This window comes from Mya arenaria, chromosome 11 (genome assembly GCF_026914265.1).
Source record: "Mya arenaria isolate MELC-2E11 chromosome 11, ASM2691426v1".
Taxonomy (NCBI): domain Eukaryota; kingdom Metazoa; phylum Mollusca; class Bivalvia; order Myida; family Myidae; genus Mya; species Mya arenaria.
Genome location: NC_069132.1, coordinates 49,493,139 through 49,512,591, shown reverse-complemented (window position 1 = coordinate 49,512,591; position 19,453 = coordinate 49,493,139). Strand labels below are relative to the sequence as shown.

Genomic DNA, 19,453 nt, shown 5'->3' with positions numbered 1-19,453 from the left:
CGGGGAATACAACTGTCCGAATACGAAAACACAGATTCTATTTTAACCAGTATCTTTATCAAAATGTAAACACAGTAACTTAAGAAAAACGTTGGTATCGTTTCTTTTTGGATGGAGTTAATATCAGTCACCATTCCGCCATTGCCAAAAATGCAAATGAAATAGATACGAAAAATAGTTTATAAAAATATATCAGTGCCATTTAGCTCCTGTGTTCCCTTAGATTGTCATAATTGTTTCATTTAACAACATCATATACAGTAAATAGTTGACTGGTGGGCTACTTCTAATTGACTTGTGGATTGCTTCTAATTGACTGGTGGACTACAAAAAACTGACTGGTCGACTACAAGTAGCTGACTGGTCGACTACTTGTAATTGTTTGGTGGACTTCAAGTAGTTGATTGGTGGACTACAGGTAGTTGACTGGTGGACTACAAGTAGTTGAGTGGTGGACTGCAAATAGTTAATTGGTGGACGACAAGTATTCACTGGTGGAATACAGGTAGTTGATTGGTGGACATCAAGTAGTTGATTGGTGGACTACAGGTAGTCGATTGATGGATTGCAAGTAGTTGATTGGTCTACTACAAGAAGTTGAATGGTGGACTACAAGAAGTTGACTGGTAGACAATAAGTAGTTGATTGATGGACTAAATGTAGTTGGAGGACTACAAGTAGTTGATTGGTGAATTACAAGTGGTTAAATGGTTGACTACAAGTAGTTGATTGGCAGACAACAAATATTTCATTGTTGGACAACAGGAAGTTGATTGGTGGACTATAAGTAGTTGACTGGTAGACAACAAGTAGCTGATTGGTGGATTACAGGTAGTTGACTGGTAGTGGACTACAAGTAGTTGTTTGGTGGACCACAAGTAGTTGATTGGTGGGCGACAAGTAGTTGATTGGCGGACTACAGGTAGTTGATTGGTGGACTACAAGTAGTTGATTTGTGGACCACAAATAGTTGATTGCTGGACGACAAGTAATTGGTTGACGGATTACAAGTAGTTGATTTGCGGATTACAGGTAGTTGACTTGTGGACCACAAGTAGCTGATTGGTGGACGACAAGTAATTGGTTGACAGATTACAAGTAGTTGATTGACGGAGTACAGGAAGTTGACTGGTGGACTACAAGTAGTTGATTGGTGGACAACAAATAGTTGATTGGTGGACTACAAGTAGTTGATTGGTGGACTACAATTAGTTGATTTGTGGACCACAAGTAGCTGATTGGTTGACGACAAGTAATTGATTGACGGATTACAAGTAGTTGATTGGCGGATTACAGTTAGTTGAATGGTGGACTACAAGTAGTTGATTGGTGGATAACAAGTAGTTGATTGGTGGACTACAAGTAGTTAATTGGTGGACTACAAGTAGTTGATTGGCGGACTACAAGTAGTTGATTGGCGGATTACAGGTAGTTAACTGGTGGACTACAAGTAGTTGATTGGTGGACCACAAGTAGTTGATTGGTGGACAACAAGTTGTTGATTGGTGGACTACAAGTAGTTGATTGAAAGACAAAACGTAGTTGACTGGTAGACAACAAGAAGTTGATTGGTGGACTACAAGTAGTTGATTGAAAAACAAAAGGTAGTTGATTGGTGGGCCACAATAACTTGACTGGTAGACAACAAGTAGTTGATTGGTGGACTACAGGTAGTTGACTGGTAGACAACAAGTAGTTGATTGGTGGACTACAAGTAATTGATTGAAGGACAATAGGTAGTTGATTGGTGGACCGAAATAACTTGACTGGTAGACAACATGTAGTTGATTGCCGGATTACAGGTAGTTAACTGGTAGATACAAGTAGTTAATTTATGGACTGCAGGAAGTTGACTGGTGGACTACAGGTAGTTGATTGGTGGACTACATTTACTTGACTCTTAGACTACAAGTAGTTGATTGGTTGACTACAAGTAGTTTATTGGTGGACTATAGGCAGTTGACTGGTAGACCACATGTAGTTGGTTGGTTGACTACAGGTAGTTGATTGGTGGACTACAAGTAGTTGACTGATAGACCACAGGTAGTTGATTGGTGAACTACAAGTAGTTAATTGGTGAACTACAAGAAGGTGAATGGTTGACTACAGGTAGTTGACTGGTAGACCACAGGTAGTTGATTGAAAGACAAAAGGTAGTTGATTGGTGAACTACAAGAAGTTGAATGGTGAACTACAAGAAGTTGAATGGTGATATACAAGAAGTTGATTGATGGACAGCAAGTAGTTGATTGGACCACAAGTAGTTGATTTGTGGACTATAGGTAGTTGACTGGTAGACCACAGGTAGTTCATTGGTGGACTACAAGTCGTTGACTGGTAGACAAAATGTAGTTGAATGGTGGACTACAAGTAGTTGATTGTTGAACTACATGTAGTTGATTGGTGGACGTCAAGTCGTTGATTGGTGGACAACAAGTAGTTGACTGATAGACAACAAGTCGTTGATTGGTGGACGACAAGTAGTTGACTGGTAGACAACAAATAGTTGATTTGTGGACGACAAGTAGTTGATTGGTGGAATACAAGTATTTGATTGGTGGACAACAAGTAGTTAATTGTCGGACTATTGGTAGTTGACTGGTAGACCACAGGCAGTTGATTGGTGGACTACAGGTCGTTGACTGGTAGACAACAAGTAGTTGATTGGTGGACTACAGGTAGTTGATTGGTGGACTACAGGTCGTTGACTGGTAGACCACAGGCAGTTGATTGGTGGACTACAGGTCGTTGACTGGTAGACAACAAGTAGTTGATTGGTGGACTACAGGTAGTTGATCGGTGAACTACAGGTCGTTGACTGGTATACCACAGGCAGTTGATTGGTGGACTACAGGTCGCTGACTAGTAGACCACAGGCAGTTGATTGGTGGACTACAGGTCGTTGACTGGTAGACAACAAGTAGTTGATTGGTGGACTACAGGTAGTTGATTGGTGAACTACAGGTCGTTGACTGGTATACCACAGGCAGTTGATTGGTGGACTACAGGTCGTTGACTGGTAGACAACAAGTAGTTGATGGGTGGACTACATGTCGTTGACTGGTAGACAACAAGTAGTTGATTGGTAGACAACAAGTAGTTGATTGGTGGACTACAGGTAGTTGATTGGTGAACTACAGGTCGTTGACTGGTAGACAACAAGTAGTTGATTGGTAGACAACAAGTAGTTGATTGGTGGACAACAAGTAGTTGATGGGTAGACAACAAGTAGTTGATTGGTGGACTACAAGTAGTTGATTGGTGGACTACATGTCGTTGACTGGTAGACAACAAGTAGTTGATTGGTAGACAACAAGTAGTTGATTGGTGGACAACAAGTAGTTGATTGGTAGACAACAAGTAGTTGATTGGTGGACAACAAGTAGTTGATGGGTGGACTACATGTCGTTGACTGGTAGACAACAAGTAGTTGATTGGTAGACAACAAGTAGTTGATTGGTGGACTACAGGTAGTTGATGGGTGGACTACATTTCGTTGACTGGTAGACAACAAGTAGTTGATTGGTAGACAACAAGTAGTTGATTGGTGGACAACAAGTAGTTGATGGGTGGACTACATGTCGTTGACTGGTAGACAACAAGTAGTTGATTGGTAGACAACAAGTAGTTGATTGGTGGACTACAGGTAGTTGATTGGTGAACTACAAGAAGTTGAATGGTTAACTACAAGTAGTTGATTGGTGGACAACAAGTTCTTGATTAAAGGACTACAGGTCGTTGACTGGTAGACAACAAGTAGTTGATTGGTGGACTACAAACTGGTAGACAACAAGTAGTTGATTGGTGGACTACAAATAGTTGATTGGTGGATTAAAGATAGATGACTGTTCCACCATTCTGGTTTTGTTACAAAAGCGAGTGAATTGTTTTACTTTCTACGCGATACTGAGTATTTCATGACATTTTATTATTTTGTTATCACAGAAAAACACAACATATCCTCTATGTTTCTTAATTATCCATTTCTGCATCCCCGGTTTTCCGAAGGTCAAATTCACAACAATGCATTATAATGTTGTGGCATGCAGATTCGCACATGTCACTCGAACGTAAATAATGCATTGATTGATGAAATGTAAATGCTGTCAATTAATGATAAAATCATCGCTAAAACAGTTGAATGGTGTTAGCTTGTTCTCCCATTACCCTAACACGAGTTGAAATATCCTCTCAACAAATAAATCACACCACTCCATATGAAGTCAATTGTTTGAACCAAATGTTTATTCAAAATAAATAATAAACAATATAGCAGCTCATAAAAATATGAACTGAACAAAATCCTATTTACAATAAAATATCAACTCTAACGGCAACACTTAACAACAATAATACAATGTAAAAATCTTCTTCAGTTTAAATTAATTACATTTTGTATAATCATACAATGGCAAGCACATGTATACAGAAACGTTAATATTACAATCCCAGGCAAACGGATGGCAATAGAAATTCATTATAACATGAGCATATTTTCTTTCTTAAGTATCATATGTCAATGGTGTTCCAATGTTTTCACCGTGATATTTCTATACGATGGTGTTTGCTCTATTTCATGAAAATGTTTCATGAAAGCCACATTATTAGCTCGTATTACCATTTATAAGATAAATTATCAAAATAAGCTATAGCTCTAGCAAATTAGCACTATTTTCCTGCAGGTGTGGCTCTGCAGGATCCTTCATAGAGCGGACACGCTACGAACACTGACACTTATGAGATAGTCTTGTGCCGTCCATTCATTTATTTACAAACACAACAAATAAGCGACAGAGTCCCAGTATGCAGACTGACTTATTTCCGCATGTAGGTTTGGTGTTACTTTCAGGCTTTATCTATCTACCAAACGAATCCGAGCTGACACTAATCTTCACTTCCGGATCGCGCGGTTTCAGAGTTTTCCGGACTTTGTTGACACGCAGCTTCAGTTCTCTCCGTCTCCTCGACATCACGCGAGGTAACGGTGCGCGCCACCGTGTGCTGGTGGTAATTGGCCATATAAGAGTTCATGTACTTGTAGGGAAAGCTCTGGTGCATGTGGCGAAGGTTATGCTCTAGCTGTTGTAAACTTGATTGAGAAAAGTCTAACGGTTTATGTAGAATGTCATCTATACCAAACGATCGTACCGGCTGGGGTACGAGTGGGTTCGGTGACAGTTTGGGTACGGAAAGGTTTAGAGCCCAGGGCTGTGGTAGTAAGCCCGCCTGGCTGGTGGACGCAGGCGGTTGTGTATTCCGGTTCTGCAGGCCATATAGTCAGGTGGGCGATATCTGCGGAGCAGGGGCGCTCACGTGAGTGGTCGTCATGGAGACGGGTGACGAGACGCTGGAGAGACTGCATGCATCGTCCTCGTTCTCTATGTCGATCTTCTCGTCGTCTTCCTCCTCGAACGACTTTTCATCCACGTCAATGTCATCGAAGTCGGTGGAGGAGTCCCTGTCAGGGGAGGATCCCTGGTAGCGCGACCCGTCACCGCCCTGACCACCCAACCTGAAGTGAGAGAATAGAATAAGGGTAAATGAATTGCTACATAGCATTTTGGCATTTATATGACAATGCTAGTCTCGTATAGCAGTTAAAAAAACAAACAAAATAGCTAAATGTTGGTGCCCTCTCTTTATTTAGCTTCTTTTTTTTTATAATATTTGCAAATTTGGTAGACTGAAGCATCTTCGTCAGGGTGGCTTGCGGTTGGAGTAAATCTTCAATTCAATTTAATTTTCAGTGAATACTATTTCTGTTGGCATTTTAATGCACCTGCAAACGACCTGGGTATCATAGTTCATGTACTGAGGGCCTCTGAATGCCGCTAGGGGGAGTGGCGCAATCCATAACAGTATTAACAAAACACAAAACGATTTTTACTTCTCTGCGCAAGATTAATATCATACATTCCACTTAAAGTGTCATATTATTTACTTTTCAGTTTAAAAAGATCTCTCGGGTCACTATTTGTGGGTAATAGAAAATTGGTTAATATTGGCGCCGTTTGAGTCAACAAGTCGTGATTGACGCGAGTATTGTTTTGATATGAAGTTTCATCAAAATCGGCACAATACTCGGACCTTTTTCTATAAATGCCTGCCATTGATTGAGACATTATGACACGAATATGTTTAATTTACAACGGAAACCATTATCCGATTTATTAAAATGCCGCTGAAGTATCTTTTTTGCAAACATATTTCAATAATGTATTTTGAGAATTAATAGAATTTGAACGAATGTTGGCGCTATAATATTACCCGGGCTAATGCGAAAAATTCGATACGTTACACAAGAATAGGAAACCTGTGTATTTTAATGATAGAAAACAAACATATCATTACAAAAGTATGTCTTTCGAGACCCACTTGAAAATATAGATACGGCGCGGGAAAGGTATTTAATTGATCTCAAACGTGACTCACTCGTAATGGCGTCTTCGATTTCAAATATGGAATGAAAGCAATGAAAGGGTATTTGCTGGTACCAGCAGGTAATGCCTGCCTTTTATGAAAATGCACATATACAGAACAGTGTCATGAAAAACAAATAAATAAACACAACCATGATTCACTCGTTGACAATTATATTTTATAGTATTACAGTTTACTCCTACATACAAATATTGGTGTTATAAAAAACAGTCCAATAACTGGTCTTTGTGAAGATGAAAGAAAATATAATAAAAAAAATATCTGTGCACCCAAATGTTCGTTTATATTTTTAAAGAGCAAATTTCATATATTGTCAATTGTAACGGCACTGTAGGGCAATGATAGTGTTATACTTAAACCATTAAACCGCTTATAGTAAAGCATGACACATAACTACCTTCTGAAGAGCTTTGTTTAAAAATATTGAATTTTGGGCACACTGTAATATAGATAATAATAAACATATTAGGCATACCAACAATGATAACCTATTAACATTACTATTCCCTCAACAAATATTTGCCTAACTGGCTTGTTTTATTAATTCTTAAGGAACACATTATCCAGTTTAAGAAGATTCGGAGTCAATAAATTGCAATAAATAACCCCAAAATTTGTTACAGCACAATTTAAAGATAAAAGCGACTATAAGCCTCTTACTAAATGTCGGTAGAACCTCTCAATGCGGCTATTATGTATCAAAAATGTCATTACACCGGTATGGGACTAGTTGTTTGTTTTAGGAATTGTTTAATATTTTTACACCTGCCATAAGGGATACTTAATATAAACGTTTTTATTGTATAAAGAAGATTTAGATACGGTCCGGTATTTATTTGCATTGAAGACGTCCGTGTTTGTCTAAAATGATAGGTAACCATCTAAAATAAACATATTAAAGCTCTTTGGAGTAATAGTTCATTCTGCTGATGATTCATCCAGCAAATAACAAACGATACACATATTTATCACTTCTACTGTCCAAATAGCTTCATATCCTTATAAAAACAAAGGCAAATATTTCTTTCATCTGTAACATGGACGGTGGGTTATGGTAATATGTTACATTTTATATTCAACTAGTAATTTCAATAGCAAAAATCCATTATTTATAATACTGTCGAATACAGATGACATTTGTGTGTGTGTGCGTGCGTGCGTGCGTGTGTGTGTTTAATTTCGTGGCCACGACTTTCTAACTCGTTCCCTGGATTTAGTACATCGTCCCCACTACTAACTATCTCGTCCCCACTACTAAGCTATCTCGTAGCCACAACTTATAGTTACGTCGTGGCCACGACTTACTACCTCGTTCACATAACTAGGCTATCTCGGGGCCACAACTAATAGTTACGTCGTGGCCACGACTTACTACCTCGTTCACATAACTAGGCTATCTCGGGGCCACAACTAATAGTTACGTCGTGGCCACGACTTACTACCTCGTTCACATAACTAGGCTATCTCGTGGACACAACTAATAGTTACGTCGTGGCCACGACTTACTACCTCGTTCACATAACTAGGCTATCTCGTGGACACAACTAATAGTTACGTCGTGGCCATGACGTACTACCTCGTTCACATAACTAGGCTATCTCGGGGCCACAACTAATAGTTACGTCGTGGCCACGACTTACTACCTCGTTCACATAACTAGGCTATCTCGTGGACACAACTAATAGTTACGTCGTGGCCACGACTTACTACCTCGTTCACATAACTAGGCTATCTCGTGGACACAACTAATAGTTACGTCGTGGCCACGACTTACTACCTCGTTCACATAACTAGGCTATCTCGTGGACACAACTAATAGTTACGTCGTGGCCATGACGTACTACCTCGTTCACATAACTAGGCTATCTCGGGGCCACAACTAATAGTTACGTCGTGGCCACGACTTACTACCTCGTTCACATAACTAGGCTATCTCGTGGACACAACTAATAGTTACGTCGTGGCCATGACGTACTACCTCGTTCTTATGACTTATTTATCTTTTAGTCGTGGCCATGGTCGTGGGAACGAGTTAATAAGTCGTGGCCATGAGATAAAGAAAAACACACAAGCAACGTCTATGCTGCCGTATTATTAATTATAGATCTCGAATATTTGTCCCGTTAACAAACATTATCAACATTGATACCTCTGACACTTGTGGTACAACGGTAAGGTTGTTCGGGAAATTACAAAACTCCAGAAACTGTTGCAAACCCATTATTAGCTGTATTAAAGCTGAAGTGTTATTGAGACTCTGTAGACATTGAAACATCTTATAATGATTGTGTAAATGAGACATCAAAAATAATATTTGCACAGTCAGGACGTCTTCCTTAAGCTGTTGAAAATTATAATATCATGTCTGCTTTAATTTGGTTTAAATTTCAAGGCATTGTCCCAGACGAACGGAGACAAGTTTCCAACCCATGGCATTTATAATTAAGCAAAAAATATCAAAGAGTTGCATTTTCTGTTAATCAACAATGTCAGATCTTAAGTATTTGTTTAGATACCGAAAGTGTTCTTATAATTCGCTAATATGTTACATTAAGAGCGTGTTATTCTGTACATATTATGGCCCTAAGCAAACAGCTCTGGTGCCATTTTCGCTCCTCCGTCTGCCGTGCACAATACCAAGATTGTAGCACAAGTTATGTATTGCATTTCACAATTCCTTACATTGCTACTTCAATTTTGTTCGATTAAATTTTAAATTTCAACTGTATTGAAAGTGTTTGCCAACCAGGCAAGGAGCCATAAGTTATGTTAGAACTGAATGCCTTTGTGAATTTTCGAAATTTGCTTCTTCTTTTTTGGGGGCATTTAGGACGTGATTGTTGAATCCGAAATGTATTCAGAAACGCAAGTTTGCATTTCGTCATTCAATGTTGTATGCTGTTAACCGAACTATCGTCTTATCAACTTACTAGCTGGCTGTTCTGGAAGAAAGAAATTCATCCATTTGGCAATTAGAAAAAGCAGAGTACCTTACTGCTAAAGTATATGTAATTGCAAAACATTCCAAATAACAGATAACTGAAACCCCCGACCCTATAATATACAATGTTCAGAAGGGTCGAGGACAACGTCCGTCCCTCTCACAATGTCTGTCGGGCATAGAAAGTGTAGCGGAAGTGAGACGTGATTTACTGCAGGAAGGAACAAACCCGTAACCGAGACAGGCAATTATTCTGTCAAGCGCACTTGTACATATCTTTGACAAGCTCTCCAGAAAATTCGCTACGACGGCCGCCAAGAGATGGGCCCATATTTCCCGGGGACTCGCCGGCATTTCGCCGTTGATCCACGTCCTCAACTTATTTCGAACACAAGATAATAAGCGTCTAAACAGTGATCAGTGTCATCAAGGCGCATCAGCCTCTTTGTGAGACTTATTCAAGTCGAAAACCGGGTCTGTCTTGGTAGGGAGGCAAATTGGCTTAGGCTAACGTTATTATACGGTGAACTGTATGGTCGCTCCTGTGAAATAGACGGTAGAAATTGATATGACATCTCAATGTAGCCGCCTGACAATGTTTTAAAAAGGCCAGGAAATGAATAAGAGACAAGCCTTTGCATTTAGCGCGGGACAAATTTAATCTATCTGGAGAATTTGTGGAACATGTCTCGGAGAGGCGAGAACACTCTGTGCCAATTCATGTAGGTGCAGAACTTCAAGCTTATATAAAAGCTTTGTAAAAAAAACACACGCGTGGTATAGCGCACAGCAGCTGGGATGCGAAGAAAAAAAAATCGTAATAAATTCACATGTTCCTTTAGGTGGCTCGTATTAGACCGTCTGTTCCCACAAGGCACATCTTATAAACGGCATTAATAACGCTGAGGTTCGTCATATGACATGTTTAAATAAAGAAATAAAAGAATGAAAGCATTTCGATTGCTAGTAGCTTAGCACACAGATTTGGAATGCTCAATCTAAAGGAATTCTCCAAACAAATCATTCTTGTCACCGACACAAATTTATAATCATAGTGTCTCTTTCAAACAATCGATCAAGGTGTCCGTATTTCTATAGTGTTAAGCCTTCGTATCTTCCCAGTGATTGTTTTACACGATCTGTTTGACACTTTGGGAGATATCAGGGATAATATAAGGGCCTATCATCCACATAGCCTAATCCCGCTCCATATCCCGGGGTATAATGCCCGCCTATCGCTGTCCAAGGATCAGTTACATAATGTTATGATAGCCGGCCTGGCCGCTGGGGCAGTATGGCCCGCCCGGGAGATATGGTGGTGCTCGGGATAGGTGAGCAACCCAGGGCCGCCTCCGGAACGCGGGGGTAAATAGGAGATATGTGGTGCTGGTCGCATCTCGAACACATTCGACCAGAAACGTGCTTGATCACACCAGCCAGGTGTCAGAAACAAACAGTCGGACAATGCCCGGCCTCGCCTTATCAGAGATAATCTCCGGGTCTGATTCAACATTCAACTCTTCCAGGTGTATCACCAGCTCTGTGTCAACACAGCAATCTATCACCACGTCAATCAATCCTTTATTGCCAATAAGGATTTGTCCGTTTGTACGTCTGTGTGTGTCTTTGATAGATAGGTGTTATATTAGTCGCCAAATGTGAAAGGAGAGCTCTGCCCTTTTTCAATATTTTGTTTTCAAAATTGACGTTAATGTATTATCTATACATTTTTCGTTGCATATTTTTGTTAATGTATTCATGCATCCATCGGTGCAATTTATTTTATTTCTTAAACATGTATTTATCCTTTTATTTATTTATTTATTTATTTATTTATTTATTTATTTATTTATTTATTTATTTATTTATTTATTTGTTTAACGCGGGAAATTTGCATTAGAATGAATACTTCCTGTTAAGAAAGAACTTTTCTTTTTAATGCATATTAGCAATCACTTATCCGGTTAGTTTTTATTAATGTAACTTATGTTTTCTTGCTTAACTGTAATTGAAATAATTGAGTACGCACTTTCTTTAAATGGAATTCCAAGATTTATGTTTGTTGAGAAAGTTGCACGAAATCAAACATCAGCCAGAGGACAAGAAATATGGTTCATATCTGAACTATATCACCACGCAAACATGATGACTCTAATTAAAATTATTATGATACTGTTTATGAATAATTTAAAATCATTACGCGGACCACCTTGCAGGGGGATGTTTTATTGCCGTAAATGGTCATACGTTCTCACTGAAACCCAAACGTCTTGTGTCAAATGTTGGAAGGATTGAAAATTATAGCACCTTATTAATGAGATATATATAAACTAAAAACTTTAACATTTGTGAAGTGCGAGTGTTTTATACATCATGTAAGCCATGAACGTCAAGCTGGAAGTCGATGACGGGGATATGTTGTCATCTCTACTCTCGGCCTTAGTTTTGGTTTGTATGCTAAGTTTCCTGAGGAGCTCCCACTAAGCTTCAACGAATAATTCCGCCATGTAAAGTTGCAATGTAATGTTCTGTCTTTCCCTCATTGTCAGTCATACCACACGGGAGTTGTTCAAGCTCACGTTAAAGATCTGTTAACATTTGTTGAATGTTAATAGTCTAAATATTACACCCGTAAAGTGGATGGTGGAATTGTAAGTTGCTTTGTTTGCGCTGTCGCTGGAGCAGCCGTCGTTGGTTGCGAGCTGAAACCATGCGCTTTTCTGAAGACATCTGGAGAAAGGCCGTTGTTCTTAAATCTTTATTTGAGACTTTCTCTGATTAACGTCTCCACAGACTGTGCTTCTCATGTGTATATTCTCAGATGTTTTTCTCTGACAAGATAATGCTTATACGTCTAGTTTCAATATTTCAAGCATCTCAAGGCGGGTTTGTTTATTTACAACACGTGTGTAGGAAACCGGTCCAATCTATGTGTTAATCCACCCAACTCCTATCTATGTATTTATCATATTTGCGAACTCGAGCAGAAAAATAGCACCCAGATAGATGTTTGTCTTATTTCTTTCCTGGCAGGCTGAACAAATAGATATGCTTGCGTTTGAAATCTGTCACATTTTGTAGCAAATACTTCGTACTTACACGCTAAAAATCATGAAACCCAAACGGGTTTAAATGGCACTTGCCTCCATAGATAAACAGTTTTTAATAGTTTCTGTCCCATAGCCTTACAGTAAAAGACAAATAACGCATCTGACAAGTTTTACATACATCGAATGTACATTTAACTATTGTATAACGTTCTTTTTTATCAGCAGAAAATACAGTAGGCCTAGCACATGTGAGACGGGCTAGGGTTTCATTTTCAAACGGAGATGAAATCCAACCGCCGTATTAGCCATTGTGAATGGGAGAAAACTAAATTGACATGAAATCACAAACTAACTGGACAAGCGATACGAAATGAAAATAATATTATGTTTGTTTCAGTAATAAAAGACGGACTAATACATGGGATTCCCTCGAGATATAAGATGATCCATCGTTTTATTAATGTGAAATCCCATGACTATACTTCTGCCTTTAATCTTGACCAGCAATCATACTTACAATGTTCCGTATTCCCTGCCAGAAAGGTGACCGCTGTGACAACACCAAGCATCGGATTACTTACTAACCTTTTCTTCTTTAATTCGCTTTAGTTCATTTTTATTTCTAGTATCCCAAAGAAGCGAAGGGTTTCTATGAAATGAATATTTACATTGCAATGTTTAAAAATTGTTCATGAAAATATTGTTTATAATATAAAGGAAGAAACAATAATGTCACAAGTTTTGCATTTCGGTATAGAACAAAACTTATGTGTATATTCTCAAGTCTGATTTTTTTCTTGTATTATAACACATGAACATTCGATTCTTAGCCCATAAATCTGGGACCAAACTGGAAATGATTTATTGTAAATGACATAACGGTTAATTCCTCTTTAAGAACATAAGGTATACTATATGAAACATAACAAAAGACCGTCTGTGTGTAAATGTTCAAACAGGGTCAACTCTTAATAACTCATTAATCGTGCTTAATGATTTGACGACAATAACACAATGTTAAGAATGACGGGGCACCATACATTGCATTCATGGCGTCGACGTATGACGTCGACGTTTGTCAACGTCAGCTAATATAACAACTTCAGCCTTTTAACAACACGGTTAACGGTTAACAACACGTTTTTTGACGCCCGTTTTAAAAGACTCTTTCCGTAGGATTTTACCCATACCATGCATTTATCCTATTTTTTACGATGATGTCCACTCAATTTATCATATTGTATTTTAGAGCTCCATTGAGTAGTCATGCAAATGACTAACGTCATATTTCAGATTTGGCAGTTTACATGATCAAATATCTGTCAAGTAAAACGTAATCTCAAAATCACCTCCAAGCCATGGTAAAATCTTGAAATTTGGCTTCGCTCTCAGGAAATAATGTAAAATTTGCGCCATTTGACGCTAGACCCCAACCCATATCAAATATATGTTTTTGACAATGTTAATAATTAATTAATGATATTTCCGCTACATTTCAGGGTAGGTAAAATGTACATCTTTCAAAAATAACACTTCTGACTGATATATATTTGTTTTAGTTTATATTTTATGTTTTAGTTTATACTGTATAAAATCACTCTCGAGTCCCTTTCCTGCACGGTGTATGAACAAGTACTGGAGTCCAACCATGATTACAGGCCATGAGAAAGTACCTATAGTGGGAATCGAACCAACAACCTCCTACGCGGACACCTAACCACTAAACCACTAGACCATTCCCACCCTCTAATATTTGTTTAGAAATATTGATATTTAAACGTTTTGCCGCAAGAGTTTCTTTGCCGTGTATGCTCTCATAAACAATGTTTTAATTGCACGTGATGATAATGTACTATTTTAATACATATTAACAGTTCGATGTTTCCTCATTTGAGTACGTGTATGTTTGTTTATTTACATGTTTTTGTGATGCAATAGAACAACCATAATGTTTGTTTTTAATTTTAATAACAATTAAAATACAATAGCCGAACGTGTGCACATATACCCGAGGGTAAATGAATCTGATAAATAATTAAATCACTGATTGCGAGTTCATTATTTTGTCAATAATTGTGCTGATCATTGTATGAAACTATCGGTTACATCCCGCATACCGTTATGTATCAGGCTATCATTAAGTTCAGTTTTCATTATGTAATAGGTTTCTAAAAAACATCATTCTGTCAACGAAATATGATAACACTGTCCACGGGCAGAACAGCGAAAGGAGTTGAAATAAATATAAAAGATGAACAGTTTATTTTCAAGAAAAGTATGCTTTTAATGAGCACGTGTAATTAGAACAGTTTACTTCATACAAAATGCTATTTAACTTGATATTAAAACAGCGATAATTCTCACGAACTAAATCGTCTTTTATCCTCATCTTTTCATCATAAGACTGATGGCCAATGTCACCACAATAAAGATTATGCCGACAAGCTCAATGCTCGTTAATTTTTGCCTAAGATTTTTATTTTATTAACGCTGTCAATGAAACCACGGGGTTTATTTAGTTATACTGATTTCATTTATAATAGTGGGAATTAATTAATATAACACCATCTTCAGTTTAAACTGTCAGTCGTTAGGGTCGGAAAATACAACAACCACCTATACATATATACATGTATTCATAAAACATTTTACTTTTAATTTTGTGTCTTCACATTTCAGAAAAACATTTGAATTCATTAAAAATGAATATAATAGTATTTGATTGAAATGTTCGAAAAAAAAGATACTGTTTCGGCAACTATACATTTATTTATTTATCAGACACCTAAAGTCTGTCCATATGTTTGACGGCTTACAAGATGTCGAGCTTGTGGACATTTCGGATCAACTCGAGATGACGATAAGTCTCGGACAAGTGTCGGAGATTGCCCGCTGTTTACGCTCATTCTCGCCTTCGTTGCTGATCATTAGTTTACAATAATACACTTATCGCTCTAAATCAAGCAATGAAAAGTGATAATTTAAACAATTCCACACAAATAATAGCTATGCATTTATAAGAACAGCGTGGTGGGCATCAGCCACTTACATTTACAGATATAATTTCACAAATGATTTCAAGCAAAGGCTTTGTTTCTTTATCAACAAGTTATCAACAGAAGTGAAAATTAATGAATATATTTTCCGACTAAGCAGTAAATTATCAAAATATCTAGCACACGATCGGTGAAGGCTTTCACGTTCTCAGGTCTAGGTAACTGCCCTCGCTTGTTTTGTGGTCAGTATGGTGTCCGGAGAGCTGGTCGTTTTAGGTTAATTTGGTCAGTTTTTATGGAGATCTTTACTGATAAAGTATGACAACTTGAAAATAACGGTACAATTACAAGACGATAAATCTTTCAACATCTTATAATGGCGCGATGCTGACAAATTGTCGTCTTGTTAATATAATAATTTTTCTCTCAAGAGTTTGATGTGCTTATGTTCAATTATTTTTGTATTTGATGCCATCCCCATGACGGTTGCGAAATAGATTTGCCTGTTGTCTTTTCCCAGAAAATAATCATTATTTGAAACATCATTGATCTCTAAGACACAGCGAATAAATAACATGAACGTCAGTAATTACGGACGAATGATTCTGCGTGGTACTACTAACACGCCAATAGTTCCTATTAAAGTTTTTTAAGCAAATTATATGTAATATTATTATTATCTCGTTTTATGTAAAGATATTAGATCATCAATCTTTATTCAAGCATTATTTTCTTTTGTTTGTGTTCTTGCGTTTAAATTAGCAGGTATTTTGCAAGAAATCCCGAATATATGAAACAAAATGACCGATGCGTGTTGGCAGTTCATTGTACTGATAATTTATGATTCATTTAAAAAAATTAACTGTGCTGTGTAAATGAATAAAATGTGTATTTCCATGCAGCTCAATTAAGCTACAATGACTGCATAGTTTTAAAAAATAATGTAATTGTTTGATATTATTGGTATGTTTATGTTACTGTATCTCATAATTCTTCAAAGAATGCTTCCATGTTGTATTTATTTGTCATGTTGTTGTAATGTCCAATGTCGGGAAGACTCCAACAGACAGCCACACCAATGTTACACCAATATGTTTGTATTTACTTGAAATATCTTTATTGTATCAGTTATTTATAACTTTTATGTACATACTGTTACCTAAAAGTATTATAATAATCAGCATAAACAATTATTTTGTTTGTCATTTATGTCTTTCATATTTAATAGCAACGGTACTACTAAAATATATCATAAACCTTGAATTAATGAAGTATATCTCGAATTGATATGGTTTCCTTTTCTAAGCAAAATGATGATAGCGATTTGAATATTATTTATTATTTAATAAGGTCATTTTTCATCTAACAATAACAAATAAATCATAAAAAATATTCAATGAATTGCGCGCAATGAGAGTTGATAAATAGGCGAATTCAAAAGTATAATCTGGAAAATACAAATAGAAAAAATATAACATTTATATTAAATTAATCCACAAAAAAGTGCTTACCTATTTTTGGCGGCTGCGGCGCGGTCCCGCTGTCGTCGGTTCTTGAACCAGTTGCCGACCTGTGTGGGGGTGAGGCCGGTGGCCTGGGCCAGCTCGCGTTTCTTGGTGGGATTCGGGTAGGGATCCTGGAGGTACCACTCGCGCAGGAGGTTGCGGGTCCGCTCCTTAAAGCAATGCGTCTTCTGCTCGCCGTCCCAGATTGTGCGGGGCAGAGGAAACTTCTTCCGGACGCGGTACTTATCCACTGGTCCAAGCGGCCGCCCGCGCAGCTTTTCCGCTTCCTGGTAGTGGGACTCGAGCCACATGGCCTGCAGCTTAGCGTGAGACGCCTTTCCGAACTTGTGACTCTCGATAATGTGATACATATCCCGGAAGTTGCCGGTGTGGAAGCAGACAAGGCATCGCGCCCGCAGGATCGACTCGTGCTTGTTGAGAGCTTCCAGGGCGGACGGGTTGACCGGAAGTGACCAGAGGAAGCGACCGAGCCGCTCAATGTCGCCGCTCTCTTCAAGCGTCTCGCAGACCTGTGCCACTTGCTGCGGTGTGAAGTGTAACGTCGGAAGCGCAAACATGATTCTCGGAATATAAAGCTGTCAGTCCAAAATGTTTAATATCACCATCCAAAGTAGTCGCACAAAATTTAACTTGCCTTGCTACTGCCTTGTGATGTATGACAGTATATTATCTAGTGTTTTGTTTTCGCGAAGTCATGCCATCAAATGGTTAGTGGATTTCTTTCAAGATGTCTATTATACATCTTTTTGATAGTGGTATTTAATATTAAGCTAAGGGGAGGATCACTGGTTGGGAATGTGTCAGATTTTGTATCTGTTTTATTGGTTTGTGTATTATCACTGCTCCGTATCAATAATATTGCCCTCTTCTATTGGCCGATAACTTATCACCGATCTGAGCCGAGGCCCGCAAAACGTCAATCAAGTATAGGTTTCAGTTTTGTAACGCGCTACATATCACGTGGTTTACGGGAGGCGGGGCTTCACCGGAGCTGTGGTTTCAGGCTTTTTCGCGAATAATAAAATATATCAAAATTTGTATAAATATCTGAAGATACAGTTAAGTTAAGTGTCACTGAAACAATATGGTTTGTTTCTGATATCGGCAGGTGGACAGATAAGAAGAGAAGCAATTTTTCTAAGTGTGTAAATAAAACGGAATGGTAAGGAATATTGAAATACGGGATTTCATATTTTGTCCTGTTATTTGTAATATTTTAATCGCGCTCCTTTAGACATTTAAGCGAGGAAACAGGTGCACATCCTTTCCAATGGCCAATATGATGAATTCCATGAATAGCATGCGTTTCAGCCTTATTAAAAATATTTACAAAAAAACTCAATTTTTCGGTGAATGTTTTGAAAAATATTTTTTCAACATGAACAGTTTTTTGTGCATGCATATTTGTTATTGAGAATAATTATTCCCGAATATTTTATTGACCGTTATAGTTTTTTTTTGTTCGAATGAGAATAAAAGAGAAACACAAGATCATCAGTATGTACGCTATTGCGTTTTCTGTGTTAGTTAACGCCTTCATTATTAAACCATTTATACATCTGTTTTTCATGAAAAATTGTTGTTGTTATTGTTGTTGTTTATGGCAGGTGAAGTTATTCAAATTTAAAACGCTAACTCGGAATATATTACTGATGCAAACGGTTGATTTTTACGTTAAGTTTTATGGAAGCTCACATTTTTTATAATTATAAACCATCACTGCTATGACAAAAAAAAATCGAGAAGGGTCCCGGCATTTGTGTGATATATGTGTGAGATACCGCACAACAGAATGACCACCATTAGCGGGTCCGGCCATCACCGATACCCAAACTGTCAAAGACTGTGCCATACACTCGGCCACTGCTGAGGTTTGCAGGCAAAATATACTTCATGTTTATAGCAAATTGGTGTGACTGAAACCACTGCTCTTAAAAGGTTGAAGCATACTAATTTAAACTAATTTAAGCTGAATGGTAAAAACATGAGATGAGTTGATATGAATCACCCTACATGTCCTGGTTAGAAGCCAGTACCTGCGTTATGGTACCTAAGAACTCAAACCCATGACCTCTTTAGAGGCTTTATGCTCTATAGAATCATGTACTAACTCAAACCAAATGATATTCGCTGCCCTGGGTTTAGTTTTGCAAGTGAACTGTTCTGGGTTCTACCATGACTCAGAATGCAATTAAGACAGGTGATGGGTCTCCCGCGGTGACAATTTTATCTAATACTTTTAGCCGCTCATAGAAATAGAGACGCGTATATTTACATGGCTCCGTAAACCTTATGTGAATATCATCATTTATTAAAAGTGTCAAACGTTTTCCTTTTCAAAGATCATGTTCACAGTATTAACGAAATATAAGAATGCTACGATGCTCTTACTTTTGATTATTGTGATAAGAATGGGAGTAGAACGTTGAATCCCCCCGATTTTTGATAGCTTTTCATCAAACCTGATCAATTAGGAATGTAGAAATTGTCCTGATACGA

At 37.9% G+C, this 19,453-nt stretch overlaps 1 protein-coding gene across 1 annotated transcript; it reads right to left on the bottom strand.

Moving 5' to 3' along the window:
* Window positions 1-4,227: 4,227 nt before the first annotated feature.
* LOC128209058 (homeobox protein SIX6-like) lies at window positions 4,228-17,670 on the bottom strand. The gene is made up of 2 exons (XM_052912887.1): window positions 16,940-17,670; window positions 4,228-5,512 (listed from the first exon to the last, which is right to left on the bottom strand). The coding sequence occupies exons 1-2, from the start codon at window positions 17,509-17,511 to the stop codon at window positions 5,278-5,280; spliced, it is 807 nt and encodes a 268-aa protein (XP_052768847.1). The 5' UTR covers window positions 17,512-17,670; the 3' UTR covers window positions 4,228-5,277.
* Between the last annotated feature and the right edge of the window lie 1,783 nt (window positions 17,671-19,453).